General features: G+C 40.2%; 2 protein-coding genes across 2 annotated transcripts; one reads left to right on the top strand and one right to left on the bottom strand.

Annotated features, from left to right (window-relative positions):
- Positions 1–1682: 1682 nt before the first annotated feature.
- Positions 1683–9739, bottom strand: LOC122403111. The gene is made up of 4 exons (XM_043406444.1): positions 9710–9739; positions 6971–8398; positions 3562–6478; positions 1683–3490 (listed from the first exon to the last, which is right to left on the bottom strand). Exons 1-4 carry the CDS (start codon positions 9737–9739, stop codon positions 1683–1685), a joined length of 6183 nt encoding a protein of 2060 aa, XP_043262379.1.
- Positions 9740–19137: 9398 nt separating this feature from the next.
- Positions 19138–22866, top strand: LOC122403109 (protein apnoia). The gene is made up of 3 exons (XM_043406443.1): positions 19138–19354; positions 19444–19581; positions 22612–22866. The coding sequence occupies exons 1-3, from the start codon at positions 19138–19140 to the stop codon at positions 22818–22820; spliced, it is 564 nt and encodes a 187-aa protein (XP_043262378.1). The 3' UTR covers positions 22821–22866.
- The last annotated feature ends 773 nt before the right edge of the window (positions 22867–23639 follow it).

Here is a 23639-nt window from a genome sequence, read left to right as displayed (position 1 = left end):
TTTTGAGACGTTGAGGTTGGTTCTAATCCAAAAACGTTTATGTGAACTAAGAGGATAATTTTAGTAGCTGAATACCTTGTAAACTGCAAGTAAGTAAGAATGGAAACATTCCTGGTATTCTTTCAGCGAAGGGTGTGTATATTCCTTGTGTTTAACCAGCACACCGAATCTTTAACGTTATTTTAAACAAACGTATCTATAGAAATGATCGTACACCATAGACATTCCTCAGTTTTGCACTTACCCTTGCTAAAAATAACAGTATCAATCAATTTCTTACTCATTTTACACCGTAACTGTGTAACGTATCCAGAAATAAAAACCAAAATTTACGTCTTCGTCGTTGCACACGAAAACGGATACCCCGTTATCACGATTTCTCGATCGCGACTCGAGCAAATAAAATCTGCTGACAAATTCCTCCTTTTTGATCGTTTCTCCGGCGCAATATGGAATGCAATATCGGCATACAGCATAGTGACCGTGTACTGTAAATAAAAGCAAAAGTATCGAAACGAACGAGCGTGTTTCTTGGGACGAGTCCGCTGTTAAATTATCGCGAACGTGCGTTTTCGTTTTGCCGGCGGTACCCTTCGATCTACGAAGGGTTCAACGCTCGATCACGTGATCTCGCGTGCTGTTTGCTCGGCCGCTATCGCGTCCAGATGCAACGTCCGGTCGCCCGCATCCCGTAAAAAGGCGAGCAAATAGAGAAGCAAGCGCAAAAGGGGACCTTCGTCTCGAACTAAGAATAATCTCGGATTTACCTTAACCCTGACCTTTCGAGGCGGGCGCCCCGCGGGTCCTTGAGACTTTCTTATCGCCGTAAGGTGAACGATTCGCCGGGCCTCCTTTCTTCTCTGGTTCCTTGTTTTCTCCTCCTTCTAACGTACGAACACGCGATTCTCGAGACGCTTATCTCGACGAATCGAAAGGTTGAAACAGAATTGCTCGGTGCGTTCGAGCGAAGGAAACGAGGGTGCATGGATTCCCAGACGTTTATTCTCGTAAACGCAGGATCAGCGGGGACCGCTGATCGTCTTACAAACTAAGAGTTTTACAATATTCCAACTTACGTTACGGTCTTCTATATTATTGAGCGCATCGAGTATATGGAGATCGATTAGAGAAATAGCGTAATGGAGAAACTGTTATACCCGTCACCCGTGAAATCCCATAGGAACGAACGAAGTGAACAGGAACCTGAACTATTCGTTCCCGATTAAAAACCGAGTCTCTGTAGTCCGTGCCACTAGAAAGAAAAGAATTCTAAAGTAGATGCTTCCAAATAGATCAAAGAGCTACCGCCGACGTTCGTCGGCTGTGTACGGAAGAAAATTAAAGCTAGCCCCAATGGAAACGTTTACTGTTTATCAGGCTTTAACGAAACAAACGGCGTCTTAGCTCTTAGTGGGCCAAGCGCCGCGCGTTAATTAAGTATAGCCGCTAATCGTTAACCCTAAAACCCTCAATACTACGTTATAATGGCTCTCGGGCGACACTACGCGCGAGTCTAATCGAAGCGAACACTTACGAGTCCCCAAATATACTCGGTATTCGTCCGAGACATTGTCTATCTTTATCTCTACAGCAACCAGATTTGTTCCAGCGATGTCGGTATCACTGATCAAGATCACGCCACGCGCGCTACGAATTTACTCTAAAATAACATCTCTTGACGATTATAAGCCGCGATAGTGAGAGTCGGAGCCATACTTGACGGGCCAGGAGACGCCTGATCCCACCTTGTTGTTATCGTAAACGTACTTAATCTGTGGATTGTTGTTTCCCCCGAAAAACGAATCGCGTATCATTCCTATAATGGCGGAGCCCATCGCCATGTTGCTGAGCATCCCGGCCATGGACGCGGCCGCCCGCGCGTGAGCCACGGCCATTTGAAGCAGGAAGGATAAAACGAGTCCGACACCAGGCATCATCTGCATCATCTTGTCCTTCATGGCTTTGCCCAGGTGCGCCATAGAGCTCGTCATCTTCCTCGACACGATCTCGTCGTTTAGTCGCGGCAATTTCACGATCAGACCCGTTCTCCTGTCCTGGTCGCGATCATCCCCGATGATTTTGTTCTCATCCACGTCGTCGAGCCTCTCCACCACGGACTCCTTGAGATACTTATTCGAGTGCTTGTCCAGAAACGACTTGAACAAGTTCTTGGCCCGCTTCTGCCGTTGCTTTTCTTCTTGGTCCCTGGAGGACTCTTTCTCCAAGTCGTACGTCACCTGACTCTTCAACGACAAAACCTTCGGCTCGTCGGAATCCCCGTCTTTCTCCGCCTCCAGAGACACGATGTCCACTTCTTTGTCCGCCTCGCTCGAACCTTCCACGGATCTCAGCTGGTGGTTCAAGTTCTGCAGCTTGTCGGCGAGCCTGCTGTGCAACCGGGGACCAAAAAGGACCCCGAACGCGTTGTAAGCGTCTTCCAGGCCGAAATACTTGCCGTCGCCGTCCGCATCGGAGTCGTTCGACTTGATCTTGTCCAGGAACATCGTGATGATCTCGTCATCATTCATTGACCTCTTGATGTCGACGTATTCCACGCTGTCCTTCAAGAACTGGATATCGGCTTCCCTTGAGACGTCTATGCTCTTCTCCCGTTTCTCCTTCTCCTTCTTCGGTTTCTCGCCCTCCGGACGCTGGTCCAAGACTTCCTCCATGATGTCGCTGATGATCGTCAGTATGCTGGGGAGGTTCTTGTTGTCTTTGAGCTTGGCGCCCCTGCCCTCCCTGAACCCGGAGAAGCTGAACCCCAGTTCACCGTTACCGTATCCCCTGATCTTCAAAAAGCCCACGTTCGTCTGGAACTTGTCGTCGACCAGTTTCTGGTACCAGTCAACCAAGAAGTGCTCGATCGACTCCTTTCTCGTCAGCAGCTCCTTCTCAAAGTCCCCAGTGGACATGCCGAAGAATTCCTGCACCTGGTGCTCCGTATCCAAGGAACGTCCGAGGATACCGAAACTTGGGAAAGACGGAAGATTGCTGACGATCAGCGGCCAAATGAAAATACCCAAACACCTGATGAAGCTTAGGCCAGTGATGCACTGGATGACCTGCTGCGCGAGGCCTCTGCTCGCCCGATTCTGGTCCAAGTCGTCGACCACCTTCAGTATTTCGTATTGGTCGGCGGTCAGAGAGTTTCTGATCGTGGAATTCAAACTGTCGACGTAATATTTCTTGGACGCGGGAGGAACATCACTAGCGGATCTCGCGGTCTCCCTTATTCGAATTAGAAGCTGAAGATACTCGGATTCCGTTATGTTCGGGGCCGTCAGGGACGAGGACGAAGAACTCTTAGGCGATCCGTCGGTTCCGTAATAAGTGTTCGAGAGTTCTATGCTCCTGCGTTTTCTGGATTTCGAGTCCTCAGTCTTTGTTGGTCGTTGAACGGCGTCGGGTATCTGAACCTTCTCCTTCGAGATGTCTAAGAAAATTCCTGGTGGTTGGCCTGCGTATCCGGGTACCGTTCCTTCGTTACCTAGAAAGAGGACGAGAGTGAGAAACGATAATCTGTGGGTTCAGCGTATGCCAAGCTAACGATAGATTCACCTACTGACGGCGTAATCGCTGGCGCTCCTTGGACGCCCGAACGAGAGAAGAACTGCCCACCGGAAGCGCCCTGTCCAAAATATCCGGGGTACTGCGAGAATGTCGGTACCTGGGGAATTCCGTCGGCTAACTGGGAGATCCCACCAGGTGTCTGCGACAGTCCACCGGGATACTCGGCGTTTCCTGGAAGATTCTGAATAGGTGCGCTGGGAAACGATTCCAAGGAAACCTGGGGGACGTTGGACAACGGAGAAAACAGATCGTTGATGTTGGAGAAGTCTGGCAACGAGGGTACGTATTCCTTGAGCGTGGGCCAACTGATGCTCTGCGTACAAGCTACGAAATTGTAACCTTTCGTGCACTCCAGCATCTTCTCGACGAACGTCGCTCGAGCCGAGTCCGGTATCCCGAGCTCCACGAGCTTGATGATGTGCTCCTGTCGTTTCGTCAGGTGGGGGAAGGCGAAATTGCTGTCGTCTAAGTAGGATCGTTCGAGTTTCGGGCTGGACTTTCCCAAAGAGTTCATTAGAATGTTCTCTATTCTCTTCTCGGCCTCCTGCAACAGCAGCGCTTCCGTCTTCTGGTTTGAGGTGTCCTGAGCGGCTTGGCCCCCTAAATTCGGAGATTTCTCCGACAGGAACACTTGGAACCGGATCCTGGGCGTGTTCTGATAGCCACCGAAGTTGGGGAAGCTAGGCAGGAACGGATACGTTTGGGCGATCGTCGGCCAAGTGACGTCCCTGGTACATTCCAAGAAGTTCTTTTCCCTCATGCAACGAGTAAATTTGCTGATGTAGCTTGGACGTAACGAGATAGGCAGCAGGTTCTCGGCGATCTGCACGATGTTGATCTGTTGTTCCGTGAGGAAACTAGCGAACTCCTGCGTCCTCGTCGGAACCGGAGTGCTTTGCAGGTTTGGAAGAGTGAGCTGCACGGACTTGAGGATGTTCAGTATTACCGATTCAGGCATCTCGTTGAAGATCGGGAAGAATCTCGTGTCGGTGATGGTCACGGTGGTGTCTCCGTGCACACCCGTCGTCACGTCGGTCTCGGCGAGTGGACGATTGTCCGCGTTGGATTCCGTCAGGTTCTGTTTAGGCGAATTCGAGGATGTATCGTTGCTCGAGGAGTTTAAGAGGGACCCAAAATTCGGGAAAGCGGGCAACCAGGGAAAGTACTGCAACAACGTTGGCCAAATCACGTCCCTGCTGCATATTATGAAGTTGTTTATTTTTAGACACGTGATCAATTTATCGGCGAACTCGTTACGAATGCTCTGGGGCAGCAAGCTGTCCACGATGTTCACGATACTTTGTTGTTGCACGGTGATGTAATTGAAGATTTCCTGGTTCTTGATCGTCGGGATGGTGGTTGCTCGGTTTAGATTCAGCGATTGTAATTGCACCGACCGAAGAATATTGAAGATAACAGATTCTGGGTGCTCCGTGAACAGTGGAACGAATCTGGTGCCCGTCACGCTGATCACCGGAACGTTCTGCTGTCCGTTGTTTTGCGATTCCTTGTCCTGAAAACGAGTCGACACGGGCTTCTCGGCTTCGACGCCTGAAACAACTCGTTCCTGTGCCTGTTCGTTGACCGCGGTTGCTTTCGCTTCCAGTTGTTCTTGCGCGTTCGCCAAGTTGGCCGGTTGCTTTCTGCTCTCCGGAATGGGGAACTCGGGCAAGCTTGACACGTATCTGGCGATCGTCGGCCACATCACGTACCTGACGCAATCGATGAAGTTGTCGTTTCTCTGGAGATAGACGATAACTTCGGTGACGAGACCCGGTCGAGCAGCAGGCGGTATCAGGCATTCGGCCAATCGCAGAATGTCGAGCTGACTTTTCGTTAATGTGGCGAACGTTATCGCGTTTCCGGTCAGAGTGAATGGCGGCGATGCTCCTGAGGATTTCGACAGAGATTCTCGTATCTTCAGCAGGGTATCTATGATCTTGATCTCTTGTTCGTTGGAAGATTGAAGAACCTCTGGTCTACTCTTCAGCAGTACGAAGGTTGGCGTTCCCGTTGCCTGCTGGTCGGAAGAACCTGCGATCGGCCAGTAAGAACTCAGATCTGGAAAGCTCGGGATCTCCGGAACGTAGCTGAAAATGTCTGAGATACCTGGGATTTGAAAATCTGGCAACAGGCCCGAGATGTCCGGGAGCGTGGGTATGAATTGCCTGACGGTGGGCCAGGTCGAATACTTGATACAGGTCAGATAGTTGTACTCTTTCATGCAGTTTACGGTCTTCTGGACGAATTCTGGTCGGTAGGAGACTGGGATCAGTTGCTCGGCCATGTTGATGGTCAGCAGCTGATCTTGGGGTATCAGAGCAGCGTAGGAGTCCCCGGAACGATCCAGGAACGACGTCGACGCCGATATTCGTGGCTGTTCCTTCAAAGTGTTCTGGAGAACCCGGATGATCAGCACCTCTGGTCTGGGCCTCCTGTTTCTGGTGGCATCGGCGTCCACGACTTCCGGCAATTCGCCAATGTCGCCCACGGGACTGGGAAAGGGAAGAATGGGGTACTGAGGGTACCAATCGACGACAGGGTACCAACTCTGGTAATCTGGAAAAGCTGGCAGCGCTGGGAAGTACTGCTTGATCATGGGCCAGGCGAAGTATTTTATGCAGCTGAAGTATTCGAATCTTCGGACGCAGGAGAACATCTTGTCGGAGTAATCTTGGCGTAACGTCAGGGGCAATAATTTCTCGGCCATTTGAATGATACTCAATTGATTGGAGGTCAGAAGTTCTCTCAGCGTCTCGTTCTCCGGATTGACGTAAGACACCAACGTCTCGTCGCTGGGATAGGATTCCAGAGCGTCCTGCAGGATATTGTACACCAGCGTCTCCGGGGTGATCAATTTCACCTGATGAAGATTCTGAGCTCTGCCGGACTTTTCTTTGTTAGCCTGAAACAAGTCAAACAAGTTTACCTCGATTGGTAAGTTGTCCAAACTCTGGCTGACAGATTCCGGGAGATTATTCATCACGATCGGCCAAACGAAGACCTTTATGCAATTGAAGACACTCAGTCCTCTAATGCACTCCACCATGTTGGCGACGAACGACTGCCGCTCCCTCACGACTACCAATTGCTCGGCACATTTAATTATCCGTAACTGATTGTCGGTCAGCCCAAGATCTTTCGCGATGCTCAAGTAAGACACGTTAGAATCGTCCGATTCCTTCGAAGCCACGATCTGCTCCAACGTGGCCAACAACTGTGTCTCCGTGAACTTAGGTATTCCCGGGAGTACCTCGGCGGTTTGCTCCTTCGAGCGGAGCAGAAACGACCTGTTTTTGATCTGTTCTTGAACCGTTACAGCTTGTTCCCTCCATTTCTTAAGAATACTATTGCTCCCTAACGATCGCCTTAACTGTACTAGTTTAATTTCTTTTACCTTGTTCTTGACCTCGGTCTGGACGTTCTCTTGCGCGAAGGCGACTTCATCCATCCCAACTTCCCGCTTAGAGTTCAGAACCTTGGCCTCGTCCAGCTTGTCCGTGTGTTGGGCGTCCAGGGCGTCGTCTCGAATCGATATCAGCTTCTTAATTTGTCCCTCGACGATAGACTGCTGCTCCCCGTCGGGTATCTTCTTCTCCTCGGCGTTCAGGTAGACGGTGGAGCTCTTGCGTCTGGATTTGCTCGTGCTACCATCCAAATACCTGAACTCTCTGTCCCCGTTCGAATTTTCGTCCGAACCAATTTTCTCCTTCTCCTCGTCGCTGTCCTCGACCATAACTGATTTCCGAAAGTAACCAGGGATCTCTTCCTTCGTCTCTTCGATCGCTTTGATCTGACTTTTTTCGGGAACCACCTTCGAGGGAGATTGCTTCGACTTTTTTGCCTGGTCTTCCGTGGCTTGCTGAGTTTCTATCAGTCGTTTACGAGTACCGGTGTCGTTGACTGCGTCGCCGGCGTTTTCCTGCGAAGGAGCAGCGCCATCCGCGTCCACCTGCACGTCGAACCTCCGGATTCCTTCGTCTTGGGCTTTCCCGATCTGCTCGACAGAAATTCCTTCGCTTCCCTGAACGTCGGACTTACCAACGAGAGCCACGTCGTTTCTGCGTCTCTTCTTAACCACGCTAGCGTCTTCTTGGTCCTGCTTCAGCGCGCCGGGGTTGTCGAGGCTCGACGCCTCAGCCTCGTCGCTCTTCTTCGCCTTCTCTTTCTCAGCGTCGAAATCCTGAAGGGACGCCACGGAGTTCTCTCGCGGCGACTGATCGACGGACTGGTCGTCGCTCTTTCCAGCCTCTTGCAACTTGTTCCCAATCTCCGACTGCGAAATCTTCCCTTCGATATCCCCCGGTTCCTCAGGCTGGACCTTCTCATTCTCAGCGCCATCGTTCTCGACCGTCAACAGTTTTCCCTGCACTGGTTCCGGTTGCGCACTGTCCTCCACCTTGGTTAGCTCGACGTTGGCTTTGTCCTCGACTGCCGAACGGTTGGCTTCGGGCTGGGCCAGGCCCTCCTCATCGCGGGGCACGCTACGCGCTCGGATGCCGTGAAGAACGAACAACAGGAGCAGAAGACAGAAGAAGGAACGAGGGAAGAGATAGAAGGTACTCGTTAGCTGTGGGCGTCGCGAGTTGAGTGCTCTCATGGTCGCGGTCGAGAGGCGAATGTCTCGGCCACTTCTGAGCCGGTCTATGGTCACCCATGTCGGAGAGGTATGGTAATACACATACCATCGAACGGACAGCGGGGAACGAAGATGACCGTGAGAGTGTACGCGAGCGCTCAACCAACGAGACGCGGAGGATCGCGAGATTGTGTGGATAGGCAACAGCCGGGTATTTCCATTTTTACGTAGCCCCCTCCCGCCTGCCTTCACGGGGTTGCCACGGGATCGGGTTCACGGTCTAACGGGTGTAGATGTATTCGGTTCGACGCCTCCTACGATCCATCGAAAACACAAATCCGCGAAATCGTTGGAATAGATTAACCTTTTCTTATTTGGAATTTAACGAAATTATTTTAATCGGGAGTTGAACTGTCCAAATATTTTATTTGTTACGAAATAACAGTTATTCTTTTTACTGTTATTATTTCTGATGCGAGAAGACAGTTATGACTCGAAGTACATTAACTGGAACAATTCGATAAATTTTTACTAAACAGAGAATTTGTTTTTTTTAAGGTAAAATACAAATTCTGGGTAGAGAGAAATTTTTAGTTTGCTTCGAGAAAGTAAAAGTTATACTAGGTGGGATAGAAAATTGATTACTGTTTATATTGGAATTATAACGTTATAACATGTATTAGTGATATACTGGTATTATTATTAATACAAGACAAAGAAATCATAAATTAAATTAAAGAATACAGATTGATTATGGACACTTAATGGATGAACAAAGTACTTTAATAACCAAAATACTTTAGAAAATATTTTACAATTTCTTCAATAATTCTAATTAAAACAAAAAATAGCTGAAACTTTTATATTTTATGTTTAAATATCTGTTAAAAAGTACATTGTATTTAGACCTTCTTACATCTACAGATATAATTCAATCAAAAGTTTTTCAATCAAAGATGTAGTTCGATTAAATAAAATTATTATAGCGGTTTTTAGATTGTTTGAAAACAGCCGTGCAATACTGAATGAATAAATAAATGGTTTATCAAACCAAACTTATATTTGTAATTTAACTTACAAACCAAGAAAAAAAATTCCTTTAAAATAAAGATTTCTTCGATTAAAGACATAAATGTACTTATTTCATGATACATAAATTATATTGAATATTATATTTCAACTAATAAATATTATTTTGAATAAACCTATAGCCATATTTTATTGAACGTTTCATTAAGAATCCAGTGATTTCATTTACAAGAATCTACTAGTAAAAATTCTGTTTAAACACACGTAATTATATTTCATACGATGTTAATACAAAAATCATCCAAATTTTGTTCTTCATTTCATAAATAGATATGAACATAGTTTTATCTCATTAAAATTTTATCATTAAAAAATATATTTTTTAATAGAATTCTTTTTAGTCTAACAGACAATAATAGTTTTTAAAAACGATTAACCTGAAACACAAAAGAAATGGTCTGAAAGTTAAAATGCACAAATAACTTACTTTTAAAAATTAATACTCTGACTTATAAATTATTTTGTTACCCGTAGATCTTGTGTCTGTCTTTTCACCATATTTCCTTCGTGGGTCACATTCCTGATGTCTGTGTAAAATCGTCCTACTATTAAATGGATTTCATCTTCATTGTCTGATCTATGAAACTGTATCTACTAATTTAACTCCTTACGGACAAGGATATCCATAGCGATCGAGCGTATCATCTGGCCAACGTGTTCCCTATCTGGTTTCAATTTCTATTTAATTATTCAAATTCATTGTAGATATAAAATTTGAGTCTTCTATTATTACAATTTCCATTGTTTAAACTTAATATCAGGTACTTCTATATTAAATGATTTTCTCAATATTCCCACCTAGTTTTAATGACAGTTTCTGTTCAATATTTATTTGTTTCTGCTCTAAGAATTGGACATTACACAATTAAGACAAATTATGTTTCAAATTTGATAAAAGATAGAAAAAAATGATAGAGAAAGAAGTTTTATGATATGGTAATATCTACTTTTTTACTACTTTTTCCATTACTGTCAGTTGTCTACATACTGTCAGGATAAAAAGAAACAATTTTCTACACAACTAAATGCACCTTTGAAAATTAGTCTTCTCTTTAAAGCCACCCCTGTAAAACTTAATACTATTCCACTACTCTATAAGGAATAATAGGTTAATAGGTTAATAGTAAAAAAATGATTATGGAATGTTAATCAAGTTTTATGGAAGGAATGTTTTATGAGAATGTTAATTCATTTAATTTATCGAGTATTTTATATTGTAAGATACATACGACTCGAAAGTCGAAGATTTTAATTAAAACTAGAAAATAAAGGCAAACATGTAGTAGCCAATAAATGTTTCATTTTGTACGAACATAACAGGTGTGTTCTACTTATGGTTGTGTATTACTTATGACCGTTGAGTAATGCGATATTGACGGCACTCGTCTATAGTGGAATAAAATGACATAATTATACATAGTCTTTCAGATGTGCGAAAGATTTAACGAATTTTGGAAGTCGTTCGAATTTGAAAAATGTTTTAAAGTAAAACCAACTTTGCCTTCTCACTCTCTACTTAGTGTAACAAAATCTTCGAGGAAATTAAATTCTAACCTTTGAAATGATGCAGGATGATCATTGTGAAACTTCTTTTCATAAAATTAGTCGATAAATTCACAAGGTTGGCTTTAATGTTCGATACTTTTTCTCTCGATATTGTTCGCGGTATCATCTCCACCACTTCCTAGAATTGTGAATGAATTATCAAAATAATAAAAATAAAATTTGAATATTTCCCAGTTTCTATTGTAAAATTAGTTTTTCGCATTGGTGAGCTTTTTCCAATAGAAATAATACCAAACAAGACCATATTTGCATTCCAAAGTAAGAATTAGAAAAGGGATGTAAATAAATCATATACTTCTTATAGTAATGTAAGGTGAGAAATACCAATAAAAGTAAAAAAAAGTAGTACTACAATGCAAATATAAAAAAGTGATTATACACAGAAGATACATAACATTATTTTTGATAATAATAATCTATTAAAACCTTAAAAGAGACTCTTAAGAACAGGATATTCCCGGAATAGTCCCTCCCTCAATAATGTTCGCATCTTGGAACCAAGCCAGCGAACGTTAGCGAGGGATTACTGTACCTATGAACAGCAATGTATGTACATAAAATGCACAGAAATGCTATTGTAGAAGCTAATTCCATTTAATAGTTGACTAACCCTGTTAGTGCAAGGGGTTATATCGTCCATATTTGTACAAAATGTCGAAGTAGATAATTCTTCAATCGTTTGGACTATCAGAGCTACGACACAGTTGTGCGAGCATGTCGGTGTACTGCAGCCGACCGCTGCAGTATCCAGTTTTGTTTCTTCTTACGGCCAGGGCAGTAATGAGCCAATTAGCCTTGAGGCAGTGGTGCTCGGAAAATAACGTGGTTTGTTCTCCTCTACGCGTGAGATGTAGCGCGGACGTCGTCGACAATTCGCTACTCGGCCACTTGTTCCTCATATTCAGTCCAACATTTCTGTCTACTCGCGCCCCTTCTTCGAATCCGTGACTCTGTTGGGTCGACGTACGTTTACTGGTACGCATTCGCGTGAAAAAAAGTCGTCCCCTAGGTTTGCACAACGACCGTGGATAGTACAGGAAGACACGCTACCAGCTACAGTGCGTAACAAAAAGTTGTACGCACCCACTTTTTTTCGATTATCTAACGAACGAGTTGTGATCCATGGATGAAACTTTTATATAATAAAGAGCATCTAAAAACACCTATTCTTATTATTTGTATCATCCGAATTGGAGCACACGTTCCCGAGTTGTGCAGCCGGAACAGTTTTCGGCTGGAACGAAAAGTTGTACGCACTTAATAAAAAATTAATTTAGTAATATATAAGATGCATTTTATTGATGGATACAGTGTTTTAATAATTAATGGGACCTCCTTTATTTTCTAATACTAAAAGGAGTCTCCTCGGAACACTTTGGATCAGTTTTTTGAGGACTTCCGGTGTGATCTCGTTCCAAGCGTCGATTATTGCGTCCTGTAGGCCAGCAATGGTTTCGAATTGTCGATGATCCTTATACACATCTCTGGCTATAATTCCCCAAACATCTCAATAATATTCAGGTCCGGACTTATAGCCGGCCACTCCAAAACCGCGATATTCTGGTCCGCGAAAAACTTTTGGGTCTCTTTCGAACGGTGAATAGCGGCATTATCTTGCTGAAAAGTATCTCCATCATCCATATGAGGCAAAAGGAATACTTCAAGAGTGCGAATGTAGTCCTTCGAAGCCTGTCGACCGCTTAGAAATGCAATCCGCGATTTCTTCCCGAGTTTGAACGCGTCCCAAATCATAACACTTCCTCCGCCGACTTGCCGTCTGACCTTCCGGGGTTGTTCCTTCCTGGTATCCTGCCAGCAGTAGCCCCATCTATCAGGACCATCCAGATTGAACTTCTTTTCATCGGACCACCACACATTATTCCATTCGGACGTCCACGCATGGTATTTCCGTGCGAACTCCAACCTGGCTTCTTTATGATGCGATTTCATTCTTGGTTTTCTGGTGATTTTCCGATATTTGATATTGGAATCTTCAACTAATCTTCTTCTAATAGTTGTATGGGATACCTCGTTCTTCAGTTCCGCGGAAATCCGGCGTGTAGACATCTTCCCGTCCGTGGCCAGCTTCTTGATCCTCCGAAGTGATCGCTCATCCAACTTTCTTGGACGCCCTGGAGACTTCTTCTTTCCATAATTTTCACGTAATCTGATGAGGTTTCTAATTACTCCATCAGATCTACCAAGTTCTCTTCCAATTTGTCTCATTGACTGTCCGCGACCGTACATTTCCCATGCACGGTTCTGCTCCTCCACGGATAATTTCGCACCACTTCCCATCGTTGTAGAATCAGAACTACGAGCGTCGATATCGCAACGACAAAAGACGAGTGACGATATTGTAACGACAAAAGACGTTCGTCTATTTCCAGTCTGATTCTACAACAATGTTTTATTAAGTGCGTACAACTTTTCGTTCCAGCCGAAAACTGTTCCGACTGCACAACTCGGGAACATGTGCTCCAATTTGGATGATACAAATAATAAGAATGTGTGTTTTTAGATGCTCTTTATTGTATAAAAGTTTCATCCATGGATCACAACTCGTTCCTTAGATAATCGAAAAAAAGTGGGTGCGTACAACTTTTTGTTACGCACTGTACCTTCGAACAACACATGGTCAATCGATACAAAGATCCTAACGATTTTCACGCTCGGTGCGAAACTTCTTTCACGTTTTCATCAAAGTCGAGCTTACTTTACACGCGGATAGCGAATAAAAAAGTTTTATTCGTTGCATGGAGCTTATTTCACCGTAATTGCGGTTTGAGATATTTGTTAATGGATTGTGAATTATGAATAAATTTGAAACTTTTATTTGTTATTCGTGAGTAAAGAATAAACTTTTGTTTTTTGATGAAAAAGATTGTTTAAGGGAGGTACTGACTCTCACCCCACTTAGTACATTACTGTGTCATACATTTTGTAAAATAATATTGTATAACATGAAAACAACTTTATTACAAATATTTATTTTAATTTGCCGTTCAGTCGGTAGTTTCTATTTTCATATTTTATTTAACAAGATATTTATTGTAGCTTAGAGAATTCAGAAGTTCTAGAAAATTGACTTATTTGCGTGGATAACGATTGTACCCCGTCCATTTTTATTTTTGTTTACTTTTTACATTCGTATTAACATTAAGAAACACGATTCTTAAATGTTAATATTAATAAGCAATAATAAATAGGTTGTATATTTTTAAAAATGCCTGATTAGTGAACTCAACATGTCTTCTTTTTGTCTTCTTACGAGTAATGTATGCGAATAAAAGATGATGGCTCGATTATGCCATGTTTTGTATCATTCAATAAATTAGATCATTTGCAATTTTTTAATATAATCGATAAAACTATGTTCATATTTGTTTATGAAACGAAGAACAAAATTTTGATGATTTTTGTATTAACATCATATAGAATATAATTGCGTGTGCTTAAATAGGATTTTTAGGAAATTCTTGTAAATGAAATTATCAGATCCTTAACAAAACGATCAATGGTTTATTAATAATAATACATATTTATGTAAGTAAAATATAATATTTAATATATTTTGAAGATCATGAAATAAGTACATCTATAATTCCTTTTTTGGTTTGTAAGTTAAATTACAAATATAAGTTTGGTTTTTATATTGCGCAACTGTTTTCAAACAAACGTTTTCAACCTTCTCCGGATTTGTTCATAAAAAAAAATTTCAATCTATAAAAATTCTATGATAATCTGATCGAATAAATTTTTCTTAAATGGACGCATAGAAAACTTTGTTTTTTAAATAAAATCCAATATTTTTAAATACATTTCCTACACAAAAATACTACCCTATTTATAGAAAAAAAAACGTTAACTAAGAGATATTTAAATATTATTATTGGGTAGCAGTTCTCAATTTCGGTGTAACTAATATGTTGAAACATTTTTTAGTATAATCAAAAGTTCTGAAAATATTCGAGTGGATCGATTTAAACGGACCTCTCAGTGTATAATTAGAAATGTAAAAGAATTATGTTCAAAGGCATCCCTTTTTAATAATTTTAAGCAATGCATTACAAGTTTGTACGCCAAATCTGATTTGTTTAACTGCTAAAAATTGTTTTCATTCTAATTTACCTTTATACTGTAATAAACTTTGGTTCACGGAAAGATTCTGTTTTTATGTAATTACTGACATAAACAAACGATTGATACACTCGAATGAGGGTCAAATTTTACAGAGCTTTCGAATTAGATTATTACTTGATATTGCTAAATTATTCTCCACAAAATGAACAGAAATTCTGAATAAGCAGAATCTTTCGTAGATCTTAATATTGCGAACACAAGGTGTATTGGTGCAACGTCTTTTAGATAAGTATCATTTTAAGATAGGTTTATTTACTGTTGATTGTAACAAATAGAAAGTAACAAATTATTTCAATTTCAAACCAAACGCAAACGTGATAATCATTTAAACGATATCATATTTCATCGAGTGTACAACAAAATAAAATAATGAGCGCCAGCCTATCTTCTGTAGCTTTCATCTCAATTCAAATCGTTCTGTCGTTCTTTTTGAGAGATCCTGCATTCATATCCCGCATCTACGATAGAATAAACAGATTCCGAGGAAATTTCTCGGGATAAACCGCGAATGAGTTAGACGGGCGGATCTCGAAACAAAGATTTCGTTCGAGAAGGAAATATTCGAAGAATCTATTCTATCGCGATAACCTTGATGTTATTTGTAACGAGCATGTTGAACGAACCTTTTAAGCCTTCGCCAGCGATCGAGAACACACGAGTCGAAGGAAAAAGGAACAAAAGCGCCGCGGGGGAAGAAGCAGTCGCGGAGGCTGGAGGATGCAGCTGGAACAAAGTGCAAGACCAGGTTTCAGGTTCGTCTTTAATACGGTCTTTCTGGTTCTGGGCGCAAGGGGTTGTATTTTTAGTCCTTGAGGGAATCGAGACTAGAAGGGACGGCCAGGGAGGAAGAGGAGCTCCCAGCTGCAGGGAGGGTAAAGAATTTTTACGACGCGTATTATTTTCCAAGATGGCCTCGTCTGTTTCCATGTTCGGCCTCTTCTTCTCTTCTTCTCTTCTTCCCAGCCGGAGTCACTTAGCAAAGCCGATGCAGTAAACCTGTACTAGATTTCTTTCTTTTATCCGCCGAGCGGCCGGCTCTGCTCTTAAGGCGCGTTCACAACGCTCTTACCGATTTTGTTAATCGTAACTTGTATCGAGTACGCTATTCCAGGATGCTCGAATCGCTGCTTTCCACCGATCGCCGCAGCGCCGGATCTAGAAGCTCGCAGAAGGGGCTAACAAAGAAGCGTGATACAATTCGAGAATCCCACCTTTGGAAATTAAAAATAAAAATAAAAATATTACATTTGTTCGTGCCTTGGTTTTTTATTGTTTTGTTAATGGATTTTTAAGTAAGTACAACCGATATTTAACAGTGTTTATATTTACATAAAGTCACAATTATTGCATGACATGCACCTCTGGAAATTATAAATAAAAATAAAGATATTACATTCCTTCGTACCTTAGTTTTTCCTCATTTTATTAGTAGATTTTTAAGTAAATAAAACTAATATTTAACAGTATTTGTATTAACATAAAGTCACAATTATTGCATGTTCTTTCTTATGAAGAAATTTCTGATAAGAGCAAATGTTTTAATCTGTTTTATGAAGCAATAATAACTACTACTTTTACAATGTATACCAACTGTCGATACTAGAGACCCAAAAGTTAGCTTTTTGATTTCATCAACATACAATTTTTGTTTATAGATGAAAACCAAATTTATTTATATGGCGGATGGTCTAAATAAAGTGTTACAAACTGTCTTCTCAGGAACAAATGGAGAGAGGCTAATCTATTCATGCATACGAAATTTTTTTGAGATGACTGTTAGAAGGAATTCCGAGATTCTTTTTAATGGAAGATGGTGTTATTTTTTTGTTGTTTAGAAAGATTTTATCAAATCGAGTAACATTTACTCAAACTATTTTTTAAACTTGTGTACAGTTATAAATTTATACCACACATACAGATAGAAATGCATATTCGCAAATAGAATAAAAATAACTTAAAATACTTGTGCCTAAATATATTTGTAAAATCTATTTTAGTTTATCGTCTTAACTCTGTCACTGTGCACAATAAAAAAACTAGTTTAAGTAAATGTTATTCAACTTGATAAAAGTTATCCAAATGACAAAAGAATAATATCACTTTCCATTTTAAAAAATCCAGGGGCCCTTCTTTTTTTCTAATAGTCGTCTTAAAAGAATTTGTTGCACATGAAAAAAATGAGATCAATATCTTCGTTAGTTTCTGAAAAAACAGCTTATAACACTGCATTTAGACCTCATCTATAGTATATGTATACATATTAATTAAAAAATAAATTTATTCCTATTATTTAGTCATTTTTTTACGAATATAAATCCATTTAATAATAGCTTAAGTATGTAAATAAAATGAATATTTAATTCATATTAAATTCTATGTATTGACAAAAATCATTCATAATTAATTTACAATAGAAAATTGACTTAAAATCAAATATTTTCAACCATAATATTGAATTAAAAAATAAATTTACTTCTATTATTTAGTAATTTTTTTTACGAATATAAAAATTACTTTATGGAACGTATAATAGCTATGTTTACAATCAATATAAAATTGAAATCCTAGAGACTCTGGAGTATGTTTTTTTTATTTTATCTACATACAACTTTTTTTCACACATAAAAACTGAATTGATTTACACATATACATCATCAATTTGCAGTATTTGCATTTCGGTACTATTTAATTTTAGTATTATTCTGAAGGAGGTCAACAACTATGGCCAAAACGTCAAAAGGACGAAATAGAGATTCATTTACTAAATCACAATATAACAACATAATAATATAACAACATGCATTATAACACAATAAGAAGAAACATAAATTATAAATTATTCTAGTTCATTTATTTATTTTGATAACTTGTGCAAAATAAAATTACATTAAATTAGAAATATTAAGTTCTGATGACTGTTCGACATACATTTTATTATTTTAGTATTGTACTGCATTTAGTATTGGAGCTGAAGTTCCTGTATCCCCGCCCCTATATCCATCACTGAACCATCGGTCATTTTATGCGATTTCCGTCGAGATTTTACTGTCGCTGTCTGCGCTTTCTGTTTCGTTACGAACAAGAGAAATTCAATAATTCACTATTACCATCGTGTAAACCTGAATTAATAGCACGTATATTTATTGAAACCCATTAAATGCATTAAAACGCAGTTTTGTTTCTAATTAGGATATACCGTTACAATAATTAAACTCAACATGAATCGATAACAAATAACATTTTACGAGCTCTCTAACTTCAAGCATGGAATCCAAAAAATCGGTAAAATTGATTTCAGTAAATCTAGTGTTAAAAATCCTGCCTACAAATGCCGTGCTCGATAATCCAAGCAACGCAGGGGGAACGGTCAGCGCGTTATTGACTCTTTGTGAAAGTCATTACCGCTAGTAATTACGTAAAGATTGCGGGCCACAAAGCATTAACCTTACCGTCTGCGACCAGCCACTCGTTTGTATGGAATTAACAGGTCGTGAAGCGATTAAAAACGCTGGTCAACGAATGACCGAACGCCTAGTTCCGTTTCCACCGTTACGTCCTGTTCCAGGGGCCCCGAAATCGAACCTTTAAAATCATTTCCTTTTCCGTCGATGCATCGATGCACCGATCGCATAGCCCCGCGTTCATCGTGGCCAAATTATCACGCCCTGGTCGAGGAACGTGCCAGCATGGTGACCGTGACAGTGATATAGAAAGTGGGACATGGCATGACCGTAGGAACGAAGAAATTCGTGAACGTAAAAGGACTCGAACCGATCTGTTCGAGGAATGCACGGACGACTAGGGGAATGCGGCGCTCCTGGGTAATCGGACGATAAAGTAATGCATGCCTGGAAACGCAGCGAGGCGATCATAGACCGTACCGCCGTGAGCACGTGTAGCGATTCCAGTCGGTGTTCTCCGGAAAGTATTTCAGCAACGTACAGGCGGCGCGTCCACGAAATTCGAGCCGCCGCGCAGATCCGCCGCGCAACTCGCCGATCTTTTGAGTTCGAACGGCGTGGTGGCCGTTCGTCCGAATCATACTGCGGCTCGTGCGTGTTCGATTAGCACGGGGTGTGTGCACGGTGTGTTCCCTGGTCCCGAGCCCACGCAAATTCGTCCTCCGAGCGAACCCATCGTGCGTCGATGAGGAGGATCACGTGATCACTGAAGCAACCGGTTCGACAATGAGCCCGATTGGCTGGACGCTGGCGTGTATGCTGCTCACGAGCACTTTTTCGAAAATCTCGTGGAGCGTCGAGTGCGCGCGCGTCGCCGACGAAGCTGGACGCGCCAAAGTCACGAAACTTTTGCCGATTCCCGACCGCCATGACGTCAATTTCGACGTACGAGAGCTCAGAGAATTCTTGGACGATTTGTTCAATGGCGGGAACAGCGTTCAGGGTGAGTTCAAACTGTTTTCTATATTGTTTCGTTATCGAAAGTGACGGTGTTTGAGTTGGTGAAACGTAATCCGATTTTTAAATACACAGAATCGATCAGTAGACAAGCGCGTACTTTCGGTCTGAAACGAATACAATTCATGCTGATGCCGATGGTGTACAAAATGGGAGTGATGATGACTATGTTGACGGTTTTGACGGTGATCTCTTTGAAGGGATTGCTCATTGGTAAGTACATAATTTCGGGGAGTGGAACAAACACGTTTGACGGAAAGGTAACGGTGAGCTTTTGTTGGCGTACACTGTTTGCATACGCAATCAAGAGACATCGACGACCCATTTCATCGATAAAGACTTCTTCGCGGGTCACCGGTCTGTGTTAGGATGTGCAGACCCAAACTTTACCGGTGGACCTACTTTCTTTTATCGTATGTTTGTTCGATACAAAATTTAATATCGATGTTACAGTCTGTGTTTAACCCCTCTGTGTTTAGATTATGTTTACGAGATAAATATCTGTTAAAAACTATTTGCGTTGATTTTGAGTTACAGTACTCTTCCAATCTACATCGTTAACAAATAAGATACACACGTTAGATCTGGATTAGATCTGAATTACTTTCTTTTATCGTATGTTTGTTTGATACGAAATTTAATATCGATGTCACAGTCTGTATTTAACCCCTCTGTGTCTAGATTATGTTTACGAGATAAATATCTGTTGAAAACTATTTGCGTTGATCTTGAGTTACAATAGCTCGCGAAAGTACTCGAACTCTTCCACTCTACATCGTTAACAAACAAAATACACACGTTAGGCCTGGATTACCTTCTTTTATCGTATGTTTGTTCCATACGAAATTTAATATCGATGTTACAGTCTATGTTTAACCCCTCTGTGTCTAGATTATGTTTACGAGATAAATATCTGTCGAAAACTACTATTTGCGTTGATCTTGAGTTACAGTAGCTCGCGAAAGTACTCGAATGCTTCTAATCTACATCGTTAACAAATAAAATACACACATTAGGTTCAAGTTTTCAAAATAGGATTTGAGTTTCGAGAATGTATAAGTGAAATTCAGTACAAGAAAATTCAGTATAAACATACCGTTTTTGGAACGTACGAATAAGTCTTGAATTGTTTGATATTAAATATCCATTTTGTCCTCCTTTGGCATCAATAACGTATCTTAGCTTCCTGTACCGTATACAAGCTTTTCTGCTGTCTTTTTTTTCAATGGAATTCTATATTTCTATTTTTCAATAATAATTGGAAGTTTCGAGATAAGATTTATTTTCATTATGGAACTTCAATATTAATTCGCGTTCACGTTTACTGGTTTCTGATTTTTCCGTGCCTACGAAACCTGTATGAACCACACGATGTCTCGAAATCGAATAAAATGTAATGTTTACATTTCATTCACTAGAAACATATATACGCTTCTTGTCTACGCGTTCGAATATTTTTGTCACTCAATGTCTTGTCAATTCTGTATGTGTTGTCATATTTTTTCATAATTTCACTTGTACATTCTCGAGAATTGTATGTGACGTTATTTATCATTTTATTTTGAAAACTTAAACGTGTATACTTTATTTATTAACAATTAGATTGGAAGTGTTCGAATACTTCCGTGAACTACTATAAGGTTTGAAAGAATCTTAGTAGTTTTATTAAAACATATATTCTTCTGTCTATATCTAATGTTCAAAACAACATATAGCATATCTAACCACATTTAAATAAAAAAAATCTGTTCGAATCACTTTGTCATCGTTCAAGCATTATTTATCGCAAGTAAACCAGTCAATGGAACAAAAAGACCACTACAAGGTGAAACGTATAAGCACTTCAAACTGTTGAATTTCCTTTTATTTAAAATATTAATGACAAAATTGTGGATGTTCATGCAAACGTGTATTTTTGTAGAAATATAGGATTTAGATTGTTATTTGTTTCGTCGTGAGAGGACTTTAAACTTATATTTTTTATTTTACATATTTCATCAATATATCTACATATTTATCTCTGATAAGATTAAAAATTGCAAACAATTTGATGATGAGAATATGGAAGGATAGAATAATGTATCGGATACAATATAAGTATAACGTTCGTATCCATTCGAATGCATTATAATTTACCAAAGTATCAGTTATAAAAGTATTATCAATTATAATTATGAATTTACGTTATGTTGTTAAATTGCAGTAAATTGAAAAGAATATTTTTCACAGTTTCATAATACTTCGTTTGTTAAACTTACTAAGGATTAGCACGGATTATTGCATAAAATTTTCCCACTTAACATTACAAAGAATGTTTTTATTATGTTTCCAATTAGGCACAGTATGCGTTAAAGGGTTAAACAACTTACGGTGATCTATGATGACTCATTAGGAAACCACGTTTTCATTTCTGGTTCTTTTATGAGCTGTCCCAAATAGCTGGTTTACTTTTTCCTGAGATGCGTCGTTGGATTTTTGAACACAACCTAAAACGCATTCTATAACAGCTATGACAAGTCAAAAAGCTAGCAGCATGACCGATCCATTCGTTACTATCAATTTGAATCGCGACCTTTTGAGAATTAATTTTATAGTCATCGTTTATTTGAAAATCGAAGATTAAAGTAAAGCAATAATTCAGCTTGTAGACGATTATCTATATTAATGCCAAGATTTAACAATGGTCTTCTTCGTTATGTACAGTGTGACTCATTTGAAGCTGAAATCTAAAATATTTCTGTTATTTTCAACGACACGAAAAAATTCTTTTCTTAACAGTACATTTTTCGAGATTTTAAAGTCGTCGACGTTATTTTTAAATATAATAACGTATTACAGGGATTATTATAGAGATGCCTCTAATATAAATATGTAGATCTACTTAAAAATTTAAAAGTAAATATAACAAATAGTTAAGAACCAGGAAAACAATTTTTCTAATGAATTTGTACGACTCAATTTTTTATTTTATCGATTCCAATTCTTCAGATACAAAATCGATTTCTGAACGTCCCTAAATTGCTTTATTTTAATCTATAATAAGACACGTTAAACAATCGGGTGTCTAGCCCTATATTTATGAGTTAAACGCGTAAAGAACTCGTAAAAATGTCCACTGAGTTGGACAGAAGGTCCGAAAAAGTGAATTTGAAACTCTATCTAGCTCCTATTGCCACAAGTCTTTCTGGAATCGTTAGATTCGAGAATGCACGAAATTGCATAGACGTATTAATTTCGTTCCAGGTGCCACTCTGTTGATGTTAAAAATAGGTACAATAATTGCAAAGATTTCGTCCAGCTGGCATCAACAACAAGCACCGGCCTGGTCGTCTCAACCGATCCACGTGCACGTTCACAACAGTTTGCCAATGGGGCATCATCCAGCGTACAGTGGTTGGATGCAGCACAGCGGTCCAGGAGACGAGGAACACTATTATTATAGAGGACATTGAAGAAAAACTTCCGAGAGCATCCTCTCACGGATGGAAAACTATTTCATCGGCGACCACAAATGGAACTAGGCTATCGCATATCGTCCGCTATCGTTTCCTCTTCTTTTCTTTTTTTTTTTTAACAGCATCCGTTTCTCCCGCAATTGCGGTTTTCGTCCAACGATCGACGATTCGGCGAATCGAAAGCTCGATCTCCGAACGAATCTTCTGTTTAGCCCAGCTAGGCATACTCTGCGAACCAAAGGAAGTCTATGATCTAAGGATGTCCTGAAAATTATGGCACGAATCGCCAAAAGTAGTTTATAGTAAAACCTCGATTTAAGTGATTGGAGGGAGCAAGTTACATTAAAATGTCCGTAAAATAGTATATGTATGTAGAAGAGGAATCATATCGTGAATAGATATGTGACAGATTCGGGTTGGATGTGAGTATATGTGATTAAATACGGACTACGTGTGAGAAGGAGGTGATTCTACGTGAAAAAAACAAATAAAAAATAAAGAATAAAATTTTGTCATTCGAGGGTTCGTTTCTCAGGAAATCTTGATTGACTTTAAAAATTCATTGTGTAAACAATAGAGTTCGATTTGGACGTTAGCATAAGTAGAAACAGTGAGTTATGGATAGACACGCCAGAGAAATTTGTAATTTCAAATTCAACAATCTCAAAAACGAAGCCTTAAATTAAAGAATTTTATCTGATATGACTATATTTATACCTAAAATTGTTGTATATACATAATATCATATATGATGACTCTTATGGATCGATTATGAACATACTATAATATGGATATTTTTTTGGGGTTGAGTAAGAA

This window comes from Colletes gigas, unplaced genomic scaffold (assembly GCF_013123115.1).
Source record: "Colletes gigas isolate AHSC1104 unplaced genomic scaffold, ASM1312311v1 Colletes_gigas_Sc00044, whole genome shotgun sequence".
NCBI lineage: Eukaryota > Metazoa > Arthropoda > Insecta > Hymenoptera > Colletidae > Colletes > Colletes gigas.
This window is presented reverse-complemented; position numbering and strand designations above follow the sequence as displayed.

Excerpts from the sequence above, each read along its gene's own strand:
- LOC122403111 (XM_043406444.1), bottom strand. The coding sequence starts at position 9,739 with ATGGTGAAAAGACAGACACAAGATCTACGG. Across the intron at positions 8,399-9,709 it reads GACAGACACAAGATCTACGG|GCAGGCGGGAGGGGGCTACG; the intron begins GTAACAAAATAA and ends AACCCCGTGAAG. Across the intron at positions 6,479-6,970 it reads AGACCGAGGTCAAGAACAAG|GCTAACAAAGAAAAGTCCGG; the intron begins GTAAAAGAAATT and ends GACTTGTTTCAG.
- LOC122403109 (XM_043406443.1), top strand. The coding sequence starts at position 19,138 with ATGAGCCCGATTGGCTGGACGCTGGCGTGTATGCTGCTCACGAGCACT. Across the intron at positions 19,355-19,443 it reads TGGCGGGAACAGCGTTCAGG|AATCGATCAGTAGACAAGCG; the intron begins GTGAGTTCAAAC and ends TTAAATACACAG. Across the intron at positions 19,582-22,611 it reads TTTGAAGGGATTGCTCATTG|GTGCCACTCTGTTGATGTTA; the intron begins GTAAGTACATAA and ends ATTTCGTTCCAG.